General features: G+C 40.1%; 1 protein-coding gene across 1 annotated transcript in view; it reads left to right on the top strand.

Annotated features, from left to right (window-relative positions):
- mdka (midkine a) overlaps positions 1-5357 on the top strand; it is a 40925-nt gene extending 35568 nt beyond the window's left edge. The window contains exons 4-5 of the mRNA XM_049570519.1: positions 2390-2551; positions 4524-5357. Of these exons, the coding sequence (XP_049426476.1) occupies positions 2390-2551; positions 4524-4552 (191 nt within the window). The 3' untranslated portion in view covers positions 4553-5357. The remainder of the gene's footprint in view (positions 1-2389; positions 2552-4523) is intronic.
- Positions 5358-14964: the final 9607 nt, after the last annotated feature.

The following is a 14964-nucleotide window of genomic DNA, read 5'->3' as shown; positions in this document are numbered from 1 at the left end:
AAGCATGCAGGCGTATATGTTTTAATTAGATCTGCATTGTAACCAAGTGCTAACCCATGTAGTGCTTTTTAGGTCAGGGTGTGTACTTTGGAATATGCTGCTGCGTGAATGAAAGAGAGAAGAAGAAGTAGTAGTAGAAGAAGAAGAAGAACGACCACTAGTAGAATAACAAGAACTAGCACTAGAAGAGGAAGAAGACAAAGAAGAACTAGTACTAGTAGAGGATGAAGAATTAGTACTAGGGAAGAGGGGGAAGAAAAAGAAGATCTAGTCCTAGTAGAAGAAAAACTAGTACTAGTAGAGGATGGGGAACTAGTACTAGAGAAGAAGAAGAAGAAGAAGAAGACAGAAAAAAATCTAGTACTAGAAGAACTAGCAATAGAAGAAGAAGAAGAAGAAGAAGAAGAAGAAGAAGGAGAAGAAGAAAGAAGAACCATTTTTAGTAGAAGAAGAAGAAGGAAAAGATCTAGTACTAGAAGAACTAGTACGAGTAGAAGAAGAACCAGTACTAGTACAAGAAGAAGTACCACTAGAAGAAGAAAAAGAAGAACACATACTAGGAGAAGAAGAAGAATAAGAACAAAAAGAAGAAGAGGAAGAACAAGAAGAAAAAGAAGAAGACAAAGAAGAACTAGTACTAGTAGAGGTTGAAGAACTAGTACGAGGGAAGAAGGAGAAGATAAAGAAGATCTAGTACTAGAAGAAAAAAACTGGTACTAGTAGAGGATGGGGAACTAGTACTAGAGAAGAAGAAGAAATAACTATTTCTAGTAGAAGAAGAAGAAGACGGAAAAAATATAGTACTAGAAGAACTAGTACGAGTAGAAGAACTATCACTCGTAGAAGAACTAGTGTAGTCGAAGAAGAACTATTACTTGAAGAAGAACTAGTATTAGAAGAAGAAAAAGACAGAACTATTTTTAGTAGAAGAAGAAGGAAAAGATCTAGTACTAGAAGAACTAGTACGAGTAGAAGAAGAACTAGTACTAGTAGAGGATGGGGAACTAGTACTAGAGAAGAAGAAAAAAGAACTATTTCTAGTAGAAGAATTTGACGGAAAAAATCTAGTACTAGAAGAACTAGTATGAGTAGAAGAACTAGTATTAGAAGAAGAATTATTTCTAGTAGAAGAAGAAGGAAAAGATCTAGTGCTAGAAGAAGTGGTACGAGTAGAAGAAGAAGAACAAGAAGAAGAAGAACAAGAAGAACAAGAACTACCATGAGTAGAATAACAAGAACTAGTACTAGAAGAGGAAGAAGAGGAAAGAAGAAAAATAAGATCTAGTACTAGACAAAGATGAACTAGTACTAGGGAAGAAGGGGAAGAAAAGGAAGATCTAGTTCTAGTAGAAGAAAACTAGTGCTCGAAGATAAAGGACTAGTACTGGTAGAAGAAGAAGAAGAAAGGACTATTTCTAGTAGAAGAAGAAGAACATGAAGAAGGAAAAGATCTAGTTCTATAGGAACTAATACGAGTAGAGGAAGAACTAGTACTGGTAGAAGAAGAAGAAGAAGACGAAGACGAAGACGAAGACGAAGACGAAGAAGAAGAAGAAGACGACGACGACGACGACGACGACGACGAAGAAGAAGAAGAAGAAGAAGAAGAAGAAGAAGAAGAAGACGACAAACTAGTACCAACGTTCTGACACCAATGTGACTGGACAAGATGGTGTATCCATAGCTATGATTCTATTAACATTTAAAATTTTGGCTTTTCATGTACAAGTATCGACTGACTCGTACTAAATGACGTCAGGAGTCAGTAAGTCAGTACTGAATGTAGAAATTTAGTGTTTATGGTTATGGTTATAGCAGTAGTGTTCTGGAGAAGTTACAGACGAAAATTTCAATAGTCAAGTCCACAAGATTCACATGCATGGATCAAAATTTCAGTATCTTCAGAGAGAAATTGGTGGATTCTGTCTATGCTTTGGAGGTGCTGAAAAGCTCAGCTAACCCTTAATATGAGGTTTAAATGGCAGTATTGGGTCAAATACCCAAAATTTAGCATAAAGATTTGAAAGACTCAGATTCATTGAGAAGGATTGGCAGGTATATCTGCATTTCATTGGCATGATAATTCAAATAAATCCCATTGTTGGAGATAATAGTAATAGCACAAGTACGTCACAGTAAGTGCACTGTACCAACTTTGTAAAGGCGAAGCAAGTTATTTTTGGTACAAGGTGAGTTCTGTTTGACAAATAAGAATGAAGTGCAGCATTGAATGCATGTTCTAAATGTGTCTTCTTTCACTGCCTCAAGTGCCCTTAAGGCACCCATTACAGTTAACTATTCCCACTGGACCATGTACGTATGTATGTATGACAGCTGCGTTCCCTGTGTTCAGGTATCTCCCGTCTGTCTCTTTTCCTCTCTCCTCTAGCTGACTGTAAGTATCGCTTTGGTAACTGGGGAGAATGTGATCCAAGCTCTGGCTCAAAGACCAGAACAGGGACATTGAAGAAGGCTCTGTACAATGCAGAGTGTCAACAGACTATTTCCGTCTCCAAACCTTGCACCGGGAAAACCAAGACAAAACCCAAAGGTGAGACTCACAAGTTCATTGTCTGATGTCTCTCCATCTCAATGAAGAACAATAAACTGTGATGTATCATGTATTTTTTTCATGTCTAGACAACACACTGAAGGAGTTTGCACTTGAATGCACCGACTGCTGATTTTAGCCATCTCCACCATTACAGATTTTTGCATCAATGAATAAATTCTACAGCGATGCCATGCTGGAAGCTCTGTGAGGCTGTACTGAGGCACAGTAGTGCTTTGGGCTAAATGCTAATATCAGCATGTTCACAACAGTAACATGATGTAATACGTGATAATACGCAGAGAGCAGTTTGTTGCTGCAAAATAAACCCAGACAGGATGATGCAGAATGCAGATTTTGAATCACCCTGAAGGACTTTATTTTGCAATAATGACCCACTCTCGGAAAACCTGTTGCTAAAACTCAAGGAGTCACCACAAGTCATGTTAATCCATCAAACAGCTGTCAATATATTCAACCAAAAACTGTACATATGGACCTAATGGTTGCACTAGATGAAAAGTCAGTGGATCACCAAAGCGATTAGAACTCATCCTCTGGGGACAATGAATGTCTGCACAAAATTTCATGACACTTCATTCAACGGTTGCTGAGGTATTTCTGAATTTGCTGGATGTTCACTGTCCTCAGAAGATGTTTTCTGACAACTGTGAAACCCAACATGTTCTCATCCCATCTCGTCAAATATCGCTGTTTGGTCAGTGGACTTTGACGTCTGCCTATGAAGCACTAGGTATGAAGCGTCTGTTGCTAATGTTCCGGGACGCTGTGTGAATTTATGTCTGCCCGATGCAGTTTCTGCTTGTTAAGTACTATTCGGACGGGATTAGTTTTACAAAGGGAGGTGGACTAATGTCAGTTTACCGCAGGATATCTAATATAAATGTCCAATTCACACGGGACAAGAAATCTCTGTAATTCTACCACAGATGGGAGTGGTAACTCGGTTTGCGCCCTGGCGTCACCTCCCTGTTGGCATGTGCGTGCTATGTTGCTTTCTGTAAGCATCAGCTAAAGGATAATAATAATTAATGGATTTATATTAGGCCTACCTAACACAACCAGAAGTCTTGTGGCTCTGAAAAGTGCTTTCTTCTGGACCTTTTTGATTGGTCTCCCACGTGGGGCAATGCGATCATTAGAAGAATGTACACTATCATGACTGAATGCTTCTTCAAGCGCCTCCATCATCGAAAACACGCGGAAAACTAGTTTTAAGCGCGGAAAAATGGTTGTTAACATGACGTGATGAAATATTTACATATATTTTTACTGAGGATCAAGTTCGCACGGGTTAATATTACCCGAGGTATTTTCTCTGGACCGTTTTACAGAAGGTAAAAGTCGCCGTAATTTTAACTGACGTTCTCCGTAATGATTACAGACATGGCGCTTTCGGACGGGACTAAAATCCCTGGTAATAATTACTTTACCCCACGTCTCCACTTAAAACTAATCCCGTCCGAATAGGGCTTTAGATGCACACAGTCTTTTTCAAAACAAACTTACAGTGTTGGTAAAACAACTCATACTTAAGTTTATTTCCTTGTCCAACAAAAGCATGTGTTAGGTTTTGAAAAATAAAACATCGTAGTCAAGCCATCAACTAACAGCGGGCTCCTGGATGAAAGTCTTGGGTTTGTTGGACCCATCCACCTCCCCTCCTGCCCACCCTATAGGGACTATCCAAGTCCTTATATTACATTGTTACTGGCGGCGTATCATACCGGTGTCTGACGCCGAACTCACTAATCAAGACGTGGTATTTGACGATTGGGGATATGAAGGGGCTGTGAAACCTTGACATGGCGCTGCTATTAGGCCAAAAATTCCAGTTGTACACGAGAAATATGTCAACCCACTTACTCATTTGAATGCCATATTCGTGTTCAGTTACAGACCAGCATCTTGTGAAGTAACATTAGTGCCAATGTCTGTGTCTTTTTTCCAGGGAAGAAGAAAAAAGGCAAGGGCAACTAGAAACAGGCTGTGGTGAAGAGTCTCCAGGGACAGACAAGAGTCTTCAGAGCTGAAGAGCAAATAGAAACAGAACAATAATTGTCTGAACCAGCTTTCCTCCGACATATGCACAGAGGCCCCAGCACTTGTAGATTTATAGCCTAATTTCCATACACGCAATTTTGAATCTGAGCTTCCTCAACCGTGTGTAGCATATTGTTACTGTATGTATCACCAACAGGTAGCATAGGTGGACACTATGATGTGGAAAGAAAATTATTTTATAAAAAGAAAAGAGACATATACATCTGGACTTAAATTAATTATGTAAATATGCAGTAAATCTCTAGGACTAATGATGTGAGCATGACTTGTTGCATTAAAACCAGCCAACACAGGTGTTTGAAATCAAACTGCATTTGGAATATTAATACATTTCTAGACCACTGTGTTCCTTAACCCATCACTACCACACCTGTTGTAGATTACATGCATCTCTGTGTCTTTTTGTTTCAGCTACTTCTGTGGCAATAAACACAGCCCAGAGCCAGGAATCTATACCATTCAATCAGTCTACCTACCATAGCTCCTTGTAGATGAACGTGCATTTGGAATATCTGCATTATAAATTTCTTAAGGGACCACACAAGCCCTGTGTTATACATTTCTTTCATTTTGAATATTGTCAAAAGAAAAACAAAGGCACTTGCTGTAAGGCTTTTTCTCACTGACCTTTTCACTCCCACTTTAGAATGACCATTTCTTCTTCTGTAGTTCTTCTTTTCCATTTTTCTTTTGTCTATTAAAATTTCCAAACATACTCTGACAATGTGTCTTTTTGTGTTATTTCAGACTTTTAAACTATTCTAGACCTGTTAGTTACTGGATATTATCTTTTCTTTGTCTGAGCAGGTTTGATCCAAAATGGAACCCAGGTCAAGGCGCCCAAATCTAAGGGCCAATATACACTGTGTGTTTTTTGCGTTGTCCCAGATGAAAGATGACCAACGTGACAGAAACGTTGCGATAGCTTTGGTTATGGCTCTTAAACAGTGGTCCTATGTCACACAGTGAGAGAGGTTCAAGGATGGCCAATGCCCCGATCTTGCAATCAAAGACAACCTGAGATAAAATTCTGACACAATTCTGACAGTTATGACCTACGTCTACTAACCAACGAATAGAAATACAGCATGAAATGATGCACTGATTAGCGTGACAATGCTAAATGCTAGTAGATGCTAATTAATACACTTCAAGCTCTCATTGCAAAATTGAAATGCCAAGTTGGCCTCTTTGCCCCAGCTACGACCGCATCCACATTCTCCTCCTCCTCCTCCTCTTCTTAAAGACTTTTTCGACACATGAATTCCACTGTAGCGAGGGCTCGATTCATGTTTGTTTTCATTTTTCTCTTAGTACTGCTTCAGCGGGGTAGATGTATGACGCATACCGATGATGTTTTGTTCTTGCGTATTGAAGTCGATGGATGTATGTTGTAGCCTGCGATTTAGTAGACGCTGTCATCGTACAGTCTGCATACATCAAACTTGATGTTTATGAGATTGCTAAAATTAGTGATGTCCAAATGAAGCTTCATGAAGCACCAGTTGTATTTGCTGAACCCACTAGATTGTGCTCTTGGTGTAATAAAAGGCTCAAGGGATGGCAATGCAGTTTGGGTTCAACTAGCAACGGCCAAATGAAGCTTCATGAACCATTTTCTTTAGTTTTTGGGTCCACTCTGGCACTCTTTGTTCAACAAAGGGTTGAAACCAAACTGCATTGCCATCCCTTGAGCCTTTTTCATTACACCAAGAGCGCCATCTAGGGAGTTCAGCAAATACAACTGGTGCTTCATGAAACTTCGTTTGGCCATCACTAGCTAAAATCTCACTTCCTGGCGAGACACTCTGCTCATTCAGTAAATTTACACTAACACTGCCTCTGCTAGTGACTCACCTGTCCTAACATTTCCCACTCCTGCCAGTCCACCACACCCACTTCAGCGAGGCAACTCAGTTCACCTGCTCCTGATTACACTCTTCCTATATATATGTATATATATATATATATATATGTATATATATATATGTATATATATATATATACATATATATATATATACATATATATATATATACATATATATATATATACATATATATCTATATACATATATATATATATATATACATATATATATTTATATATATATATATGTATATATATATATATATATGTATATATGTATATATATATATATATATATATATATATATATATATATGTATATATATATGTATATATATATATATATATATATATGTATATATATATATATATATATATATATATATATATATATATATATATATATATATATATATACATATATGTATATATATATACATACACATACATACATACATACATATATACACACATACATACATACATACATACACACACACACACAAACATGAGTTTACCGCATACATCGCCTTTGTGTGCGCCACCCTCAATACTGGTTCCTCAGCTCCTCTGCTCACCCAACATCGTCTCCTTCGCAGTACTGCTGCACACACTTGAACTTTCTGGTGTGTGTATGAGTGCCTCCAGGAAATGGCAGAGACTCCCCTGCTCTCTGCTTCAGTGTGGCTTGCCGAAGTTTTCTGGACTGAACCTTAAACTTTCTCGCTGTTTCACTTGCCTGCGTGTTCTCTCTTTTGCAAAGTTGTTCAGTAAAGACTAAAACAAACAGTGGTGCTGCAATTGGGTTCAAACATCACCTTGTACACACACTTTTAGCTGTGAATTGTATTTGAGCAGTGATTTGAGAGTGAGAGTGACACTTTCTGGCCCCACTGATGTATGCGTGTTGTCACCATAACAACTAATGACAACAGCTAATTTTCTGTTGAACCAGTCGAATAATCACAACGAACCGATCAATATCCTTTCTGTTCATTCTGTTTCTGTCATTCCCCTCCAGAGTTTCTCCTGTTCCTCGTCTCTTATCACTCAGGCTTCTCTGTGCTGCCTGTGGGTGTTTCCACACCGGATCTCTGTCCTCCAGGAGATTCAGCCTTTACTCTTGTCTCTCCGTCTTCCTCTACGTGTGTTTGTGTTTTCTTCTTCCTTTATGAATGCTGTGCTTTTTATCTTGTGTGTTTGTAGTCTGTCTTCTTCAAGGTCTCCGTGGTGGAGAGGAGGTTGTGCGGCTCAGGTCTGTCAGGTGGCACCTAAAGTTTCTCTTCCTTCATTTTCTCCTGCTAGACGATGTTTGGATAGATTTCTTGATCTCAATCGAGGGTCTAAGGACAGAGGTTGTATGCTTAGAGCCACCGGAGGCAAATTTATGATTTGTGATATTGGGCTTTATCAATGAAATTGACTTGCATTGACTTCTACTAGTTGTGAGCTTCATGATCCGGTGTCATGCCATTTTGATCTTATTTTAATGACCTGATTTGGCTGTCTCTGTAAAACACACACATCATACGCACCTCCAGTCAGTCCCTCTGTGCCTCTGTCTCTCTGATACACATTTACACACACCTAGTGTGTCACTCAGCCTTTGATGTAGGTTAGAGAAGAAAGGCTCTATCAATAAATAAACAGCTCCCCACAGTAATGATTTATTTCTGCTGTCTTCATTTCAACCACTGATTCACATTTCACCGAGGCTCCACACCTGGTTTATCCTGATGTTTGTGAAGTCTGACGAACTTTGCAGCATTATTTAAATCAAACAGCTCTGCAGGCTATTCTCATGCATTGTGTGTAGGTTGTCCTACAGGAAGTGATGCACTGTTATTCGTTCATTACCCATGTAATCTGAATGACTGCAATCATGGATCAATGTGCTGATGGGGGTGAAGAAGGAAGCAGTCCAGAGCGGTCTCTGTAAGGAGCACGGACTTCCAAACACAGGACTTTCCCCACGAGATTGGTGCTCGAAACTGTGTAGTCTGAGTGGACGGAAGTTCGCTGCATAGATCAGCCTTTCAATGGGCGGAACGAGCCACCCACTGAAGTCCTGCATTACATCCTCCGGTTGTGTAGCAGTTTTCAACACGTCCTTTACTAACTTTTGTGGTGTTTGATCTTGTGGGGATTATTAAGCCCATCACTCTGTTTTCTCCAAAAACTGTAAAACTAATTAAACTTATCTCCCTGTACACCAAACTTGCTGCACAACATCTCCAGACTGTTTTCCCTAATCAATCCAGTCCAAGTTTTATTACTGATCAAAAATTGAGCCCATAGTGTATCTAAACTTTTTCGTGTAAACAGTACTGTAACCAGCTGCTGCAAATTCCCGCTAAATAATTCTCCAGTGTAATGTGGTAAATTTAAAAACTGTGTCACGTAACAGATTTGTAAATTGTCACAGTAAACAGAAACAGGAGCGTCTTTAAACAACAGTTTGTCAATTAATCTTTCTAGAAATAGATTCCAGACATCTCTGTGTGGTCTACAGACAACAAACTTTTATCACATGTTGATATTTGGCCATGGACTTTCCACGCTGACATATGACGGCAAGGTATACCATGTCAACTTCAGCCTGTTCATTGTCTGTTTTCAAAATACACATCCGTTACTACAGGAAATTTACAATTGCATACAATCTGTTTCAAAATAAGGCACTACATCAGTACAACACTGCGAATTGATGTTTGCTTCCTTTACGCATGTGGTTAGATTTGGCCAACACACACACACACACACACACACACACACATGGTTGAGTATAAAAAAAAGAAAAAAAAGAACAGGATTTAGCTTTACGGCCTTATGAGATGTGAACACCAGCTTCCGTGGTGAAAGTCAATGGTTGTTGGACCCATCTGCCACCCCTCCTGCCCACCTACTCAGACTTTCACTCCCTTATTTTGTCATCCCGCCATGTTTCCCCCAATGCTGCCGTGCACTATTACACAAAGACGGCAACCAGCCGCTTATCATGACGATGTGAAAGGACGTCTTTTTTTGTTGCTGTCTGACGCCTGAAGTCATTGACCAAGTGCTGGTATTCTACGACTTCGGAGTTAGAGCAGTTTGGCTAGATGAAGTACAAACATTCTCAGAAATTTACTGTCCCAGAATTTTACTGAATTTTCAATGTATCTTCATACAGCGGTTCATTTAATATTCTACCAATAAGCACCCTACAAATTACATTATATCATTAAGGTAAGGTTATGTAATTAATGTTAAGTTACTGTGGTTAGGTTCAGGAAAAAGAAAAATGGAAATGATGTAAATTAAAATGACTTAAAGTTCGGTCAAAATTCACACAGTTCCTAACACTTGTCTCCTGGGGAGAAGTCCTGTATTTTTGTGACCAGCCAAACCTGCCTTTTTGACCACTTCCCTCTTTACTCCTGTCAGTGCACTGATCATGTGATTGCAGCCTTTCAAAATACGCAGATAATGCACAAAGTACTGGCTCATGATTGCGTGGAAATGTACGAGTTTTGGTGCATTACTTTAATAGAAAATCGTGCAAATCGTGCATAAGAACAGCTTACAGTTTTGACGGTAGGTTCACTTGGCAAGTAGCTTAATCAGTCCATTACTTGGCTTTGGTGTCAAAAGTTATGAGTTTGGGTGATGTAGAATAAAGATGCCCTACTCAGGCAATGCGCTGTATAAAAGGTATAAAGGTATAAAACTCTTTCATCCCTTTATCAGTAAATCTCCTAAACTCAGGACAAAGTGAGGGTGTAAAATGAGGGGCAGTGTTGCCTGTATTTGAATTCACTTTATATCTGTCTGTGCTATGTATTTTATGTCTGTTTCAGCACTATGTATATATTTGAGTGTTGATTAAAGCCACATAGTTTCTCAGATATTTCTCATTTAAGAAGTTAAAATAATTGTCGTCTGACTGCCGTATTTCTCATTTGTCTTCCTCTTCTTCCTTTTTTCATCTTTCTGCTTCTCTTGGTCCTTCTTCATCCTCCTCAAAATCTCTATACCTTTTTTTCCGCTCCCAAAATATGTTACTTTGTCACTGTGTTTGATCATCTTTCTACATGTTTTGTCATAAAATTCAAGGCACTGTTCTTTTTCTTACTATGGATCTAAACCTCCAGTGTTACTATTCATCTTTCCTGCATGTGTTATTAAATCACGGTAACTTTTGTTCACTACAAGTACTCTAACAGTGTTTCGTTTTTTTAAATGTTAAAAAAAAGTTGTTTTTTTTTAATTTTTCAAAAAGGTTTTTAGGATATTATCCCAGTTAACTAATTATTCTGCAGCCTCAGTTTGAAAATTGACAAATGTGAATACACCAGAGCCAATTAGGTGAAAACTGCAGGTTCATCAGGTGATGCAAGATGACGTGCTTTGTATGAAACTACCAGGAAGCCTAAAGCTGTCTGTTGGGCAAAACCAAGAAACATACAATTACCCCAGCTTCCAACCACCCACATGATTGGCTTATGATCAAGCAAAATCATGTTCATTGTAAGTATCAAAAAAATATGATATCATGTGACTGAAAAATGTATTGGGGTGGGGGGGTGGGGGTTGGTTTGATCCCTTAGATGAAGGATGCCCAGCTGTTGTAGACGTAAAACTGTAGGTACAGTCTCCATATGACCAAAAAAATAAATAAAAAAAATTGTGAGTACTGTATATGCTGACTATGGATGACAACAAAATGTAAAGCACTGATAAAGGACTAAAGTGCCTTTTTAAGACCGTAGGGAGTAAGGAGGAAATGAGAACAGTACGAAGGAAGATCAAAACCAAAATAAAGGAATGTGAGGCAGCCTACAGGGATGAAACACTGTCACACTTAAAGAAGGACACAGAGAAAGCCTGGAAGGGTTTACAGTCTATTACAGGATAGAAACCCAAAGGACAATTTATCTCATTTACTAACGAGCAGGACCTTGTCATGATTTAAAAAGCTTTTGTTGTAGACTCCACTCCAAGGAGTTTTAGATGAGAGCAACTGAGAATAACTGAACGTGGGAAAGGCACTTTTTTTTCTGAAGAAAACTTTGTGTGCTCTCACGGTTGCTAACCACCTGGGTGGGACAAATTATGTCATGGCTGCAAATGGGGATTCACAGTCACAGGTCACTGCAGCCCTTAGACAAACAGTGCTGTGGCAACAGAAATGTTTTCAGCCACAATCTGAACAATGTGTGGGAGCTCCTGGCCGTTTGTGGTAAGGAGCAAATTAAGCGTTAGATGACTGGGACGGTAAGGACAACACGGTGTCTGTGACCATAATAAGGCTGCTGAATGATAAAGGCATCCATTGTTCACCACAGAAAGAGGTCACAAACAAACTGAGGCCACTGAAAAAACAGTACACCTAAAGTAAATTCAAGAAATGAGAGAAAGAGAAGACAAAAGGAGCTCAGTGGATCATAGGAAGTCCCCGGCAGGCTAGGCCTATATTAGCTCAACTAGGGCCTGGTTCCAGGGAAGTCTAAGCAAGCCCTAACTGTAACTATATACTAGACCTATGTCAGCCTAACTAGGGGCTGGTCCAAGTAGAAGCCTGAGCCAGCCCTAACTATAACTATATACTAGGCCTATATCAGCCTAACTAGGGGCTGGACCAAGGAAAGCCTGAGCCAGCCCTAACTATAACTATATACTAGGCCTATATCAGCCTTACTAGGGGCTGGTCCAAGCAGAAGTCTGAGCCAGCCCTAACTATAACTATATACTAGGCCTATATCACCCTAACTAGTGGCTGGTCCAAGCAGAAGCCTGAGCCAGCCCTAACTACAACTATATACTAGGCCTATATCAGCCTAACTAGTGGCTGGTCCAAGTGGAAGCCTGCCCAATCCTTAACTTGTAGTCAGGGCTGGCTCAGGCTTGCCCTTGCCTCCTTATCAAAGAGGACACTCTAATGTCTTTTCTTGAATGTGCTGAGGGTGTCTGCCTCCCGGACCAAAACTGGAAGATTATTTCACAGAAGAGGAATGTGGTAGCTGAAGGCTCTGGCTCCCAATCTACTTTTGGAGACTCTAGGAACCACAAGGAACTGCATTTTTGGACCGTAGTGATCTGGTGGGCTAATATGCTGCTATAAGATTTCTATGAAGCCTGACCATTTCGAGTTATGAAAGTGTGGAGAAAGAGTTGAGGTAATCATAATATTACAGGCCAAACCAGTTAAGGTCTACAGCCACTGGCACAGAGGCATTAAAATACAAAGGGGCATTTTGTTTCAGTTACCAGAGAAATGATGATCCAGGAAAGATGGTTTGAGTAATACATCCTGGCATAAGTCTTAATACTTACCAGCCACTAAAACATTCACAGAGATTTATAATACTATGAGACAGGGCTTTACAACCCTGGAAAATGATAGCAGTTACAATTATTTTAGCCTCTGTGAGGGTGAGATTAAACATAATCACTGCCCTGGTTCCAGACCTGTGAATCATCGCCCACATCTGCAATTTGTTCATCGATTCAAATAATGAAGTGCAATGAAATGGTGATTCAGTCACATTGTAAGTCAACAATTTCAGTTGTAAAGTAATGACCAGCAATTTGCTCTTACCCCCGTTTCATTGCAATTGTTGAGCTTTGATATGCAGTGTAGCACTGTCTTTCATACCTCTCTGAAACCTGTGATCAGGGTTGGACTGGGGATCTTCACCTGAGCCACAATCAACCCTTCCTTTGTCAATTCTAACCAATCGAGCCAACACGGGTTAATCCCTGGTCATGACAATTCAGATACAACCTGGGTAACAACCTGGGAGCCATGAATACCAATTACCTTACCTTGAATTCTTCATTGTCCACCGGGTGCACACACTCAGCAGACAGTTCAATTGTGTGCAATGGTGACGAGAGGAGGCAGGCAGAGCGCAATGTCAGAAGAGCTGAGGTTCCAAAACCAGGAGTACTCACTGAGGAAACAGTCTCTCCGATGTGAAGCTGGCCGTGGACAGAGGAGAGGTTGAAACATGGAAGCAAAGGCGACATGTGGGGCGTCGGTGGCTTAGTGGATAGAGCAGGCACCCCATGTACATGGCTGTTGCTGCAGCGGCCCGGGTTCGACTCCAGCCTGTGGCCCTTTGTTGCATGTCATTCCCTCTCTCTCTCCCCCTTCATGCTTAGCTGTGCTGTCAATTAAAGGCAAAAATACCCCAAAAATATATATAAAAAAACAAACAAAGGCGACATGGGCAGATACACAATGAAGCAATCCACAGCACAGATCACAGGTGACTGAAATGGTAAACTCACTCAGGAAAGCTGGGTGTCAATCTTTCCACACAGCCACAGGAAACAGGTGAACAGGAACCAGGTGGTCGAAAACAGAAGGCAGAGTGGTTTACCGGGGAGCAAACGAAGCAGGAGAGTCGAAGACGGGCAGTGTTGATACCAAGGAAGCAGTCTGGAAACAAATGCTGGAAGGTCTTGCGTGTAGGCGAAGAACAATCTGGCAAGGCGTGTCTGTGAATGTCTGTCTTTATAGTGACAGGGGGTAATGATCCACAGGTGAGCAGCGTTAGCCTGATGAGGTGGGCGTGGGAAATCTGTGGACAGGTGATAGGCTGGCAGGTAGGTGTGGTGGCGAGGTGGGGTGAGTGGAAAATTACTGAATGAGCTGATGACTTTTCAGTTTTTCCTTAGCTGAGGAAATTGCCTAAGGTGTGGCACAGAATCTCCTAAAAGGTTTCCTTAGTCAGGGAAAGGTGTTCATGCATTTACTGCCCTGAAAGAGATTTTGCAACGGTAAAAATCTACTGTCTCCAACTGCTGATTAGATCAATTATCTGCAATTTTACTGCCAGTTCTTACATTATACAGATACAACTAATTATAGGGATTAGCACTTCCTAATCACATACCTTAAACTTTCATCATTAAGGTAAAAAGACATATGATCCAGTCAAACATGGTATCTTCCACCATCAGCACATCTGTAATTGCTGTAGCCTCTTTTTAAGACAGGGCATTGGTTGCTTCAGAAACAGGGACTGAGGAGGAGACTACTAGTATAAAGACACCAGGATTGCAGATCAATTAAATTGGAGGTAAATTTGGAATAAATATTTCATGTAAGCACCTGCTTAGCCCGGAGTTTCTTAACCTTCGTGAAAACAGTCATACATTTGAAATATGTCAGTGTATGTACACATGAATAATCAGTTGGGAGCTTCTACTATACTGAAAATAGAAGAGTGTATGATACCGAATTTGCATGACAGCTTGAGGATTGTAATTGCTGGGATCATCAGAGACCTGACAGGAAAGGCTGCAGAAAAGCTACATAACATTTGGAAATTCAGATTACAAGGCAATCTGATGTTTACACGAGTAAACAGGCACAAATGTGCGTGTAATACTAAATAACACCCAGACACAGATGGGCTCCTGATTCACACACTCACATATGGTTTTGTTGGTACAATATTTGTTTTTAG

This window comes from Epinephelus fuscoguttatus, linkage group LG24, assembly GCF_011397635.1.
Source record: "Epinephelus fuscoguttatus linkage group LG24, E.fuscoguttatus.final_Chr_v1".
NCBI lineage: Eukaryota > Metazoa > Chordata > Actinopteri > Perciformes > Serranidae > Epinephelus > Epinephelus fuscoguttatus.
The sequence above is the reverse complement of the archived record's forward strand: the minus strand, read 5'-3'. Positions and strand labels throughout refer to the sequence as shown.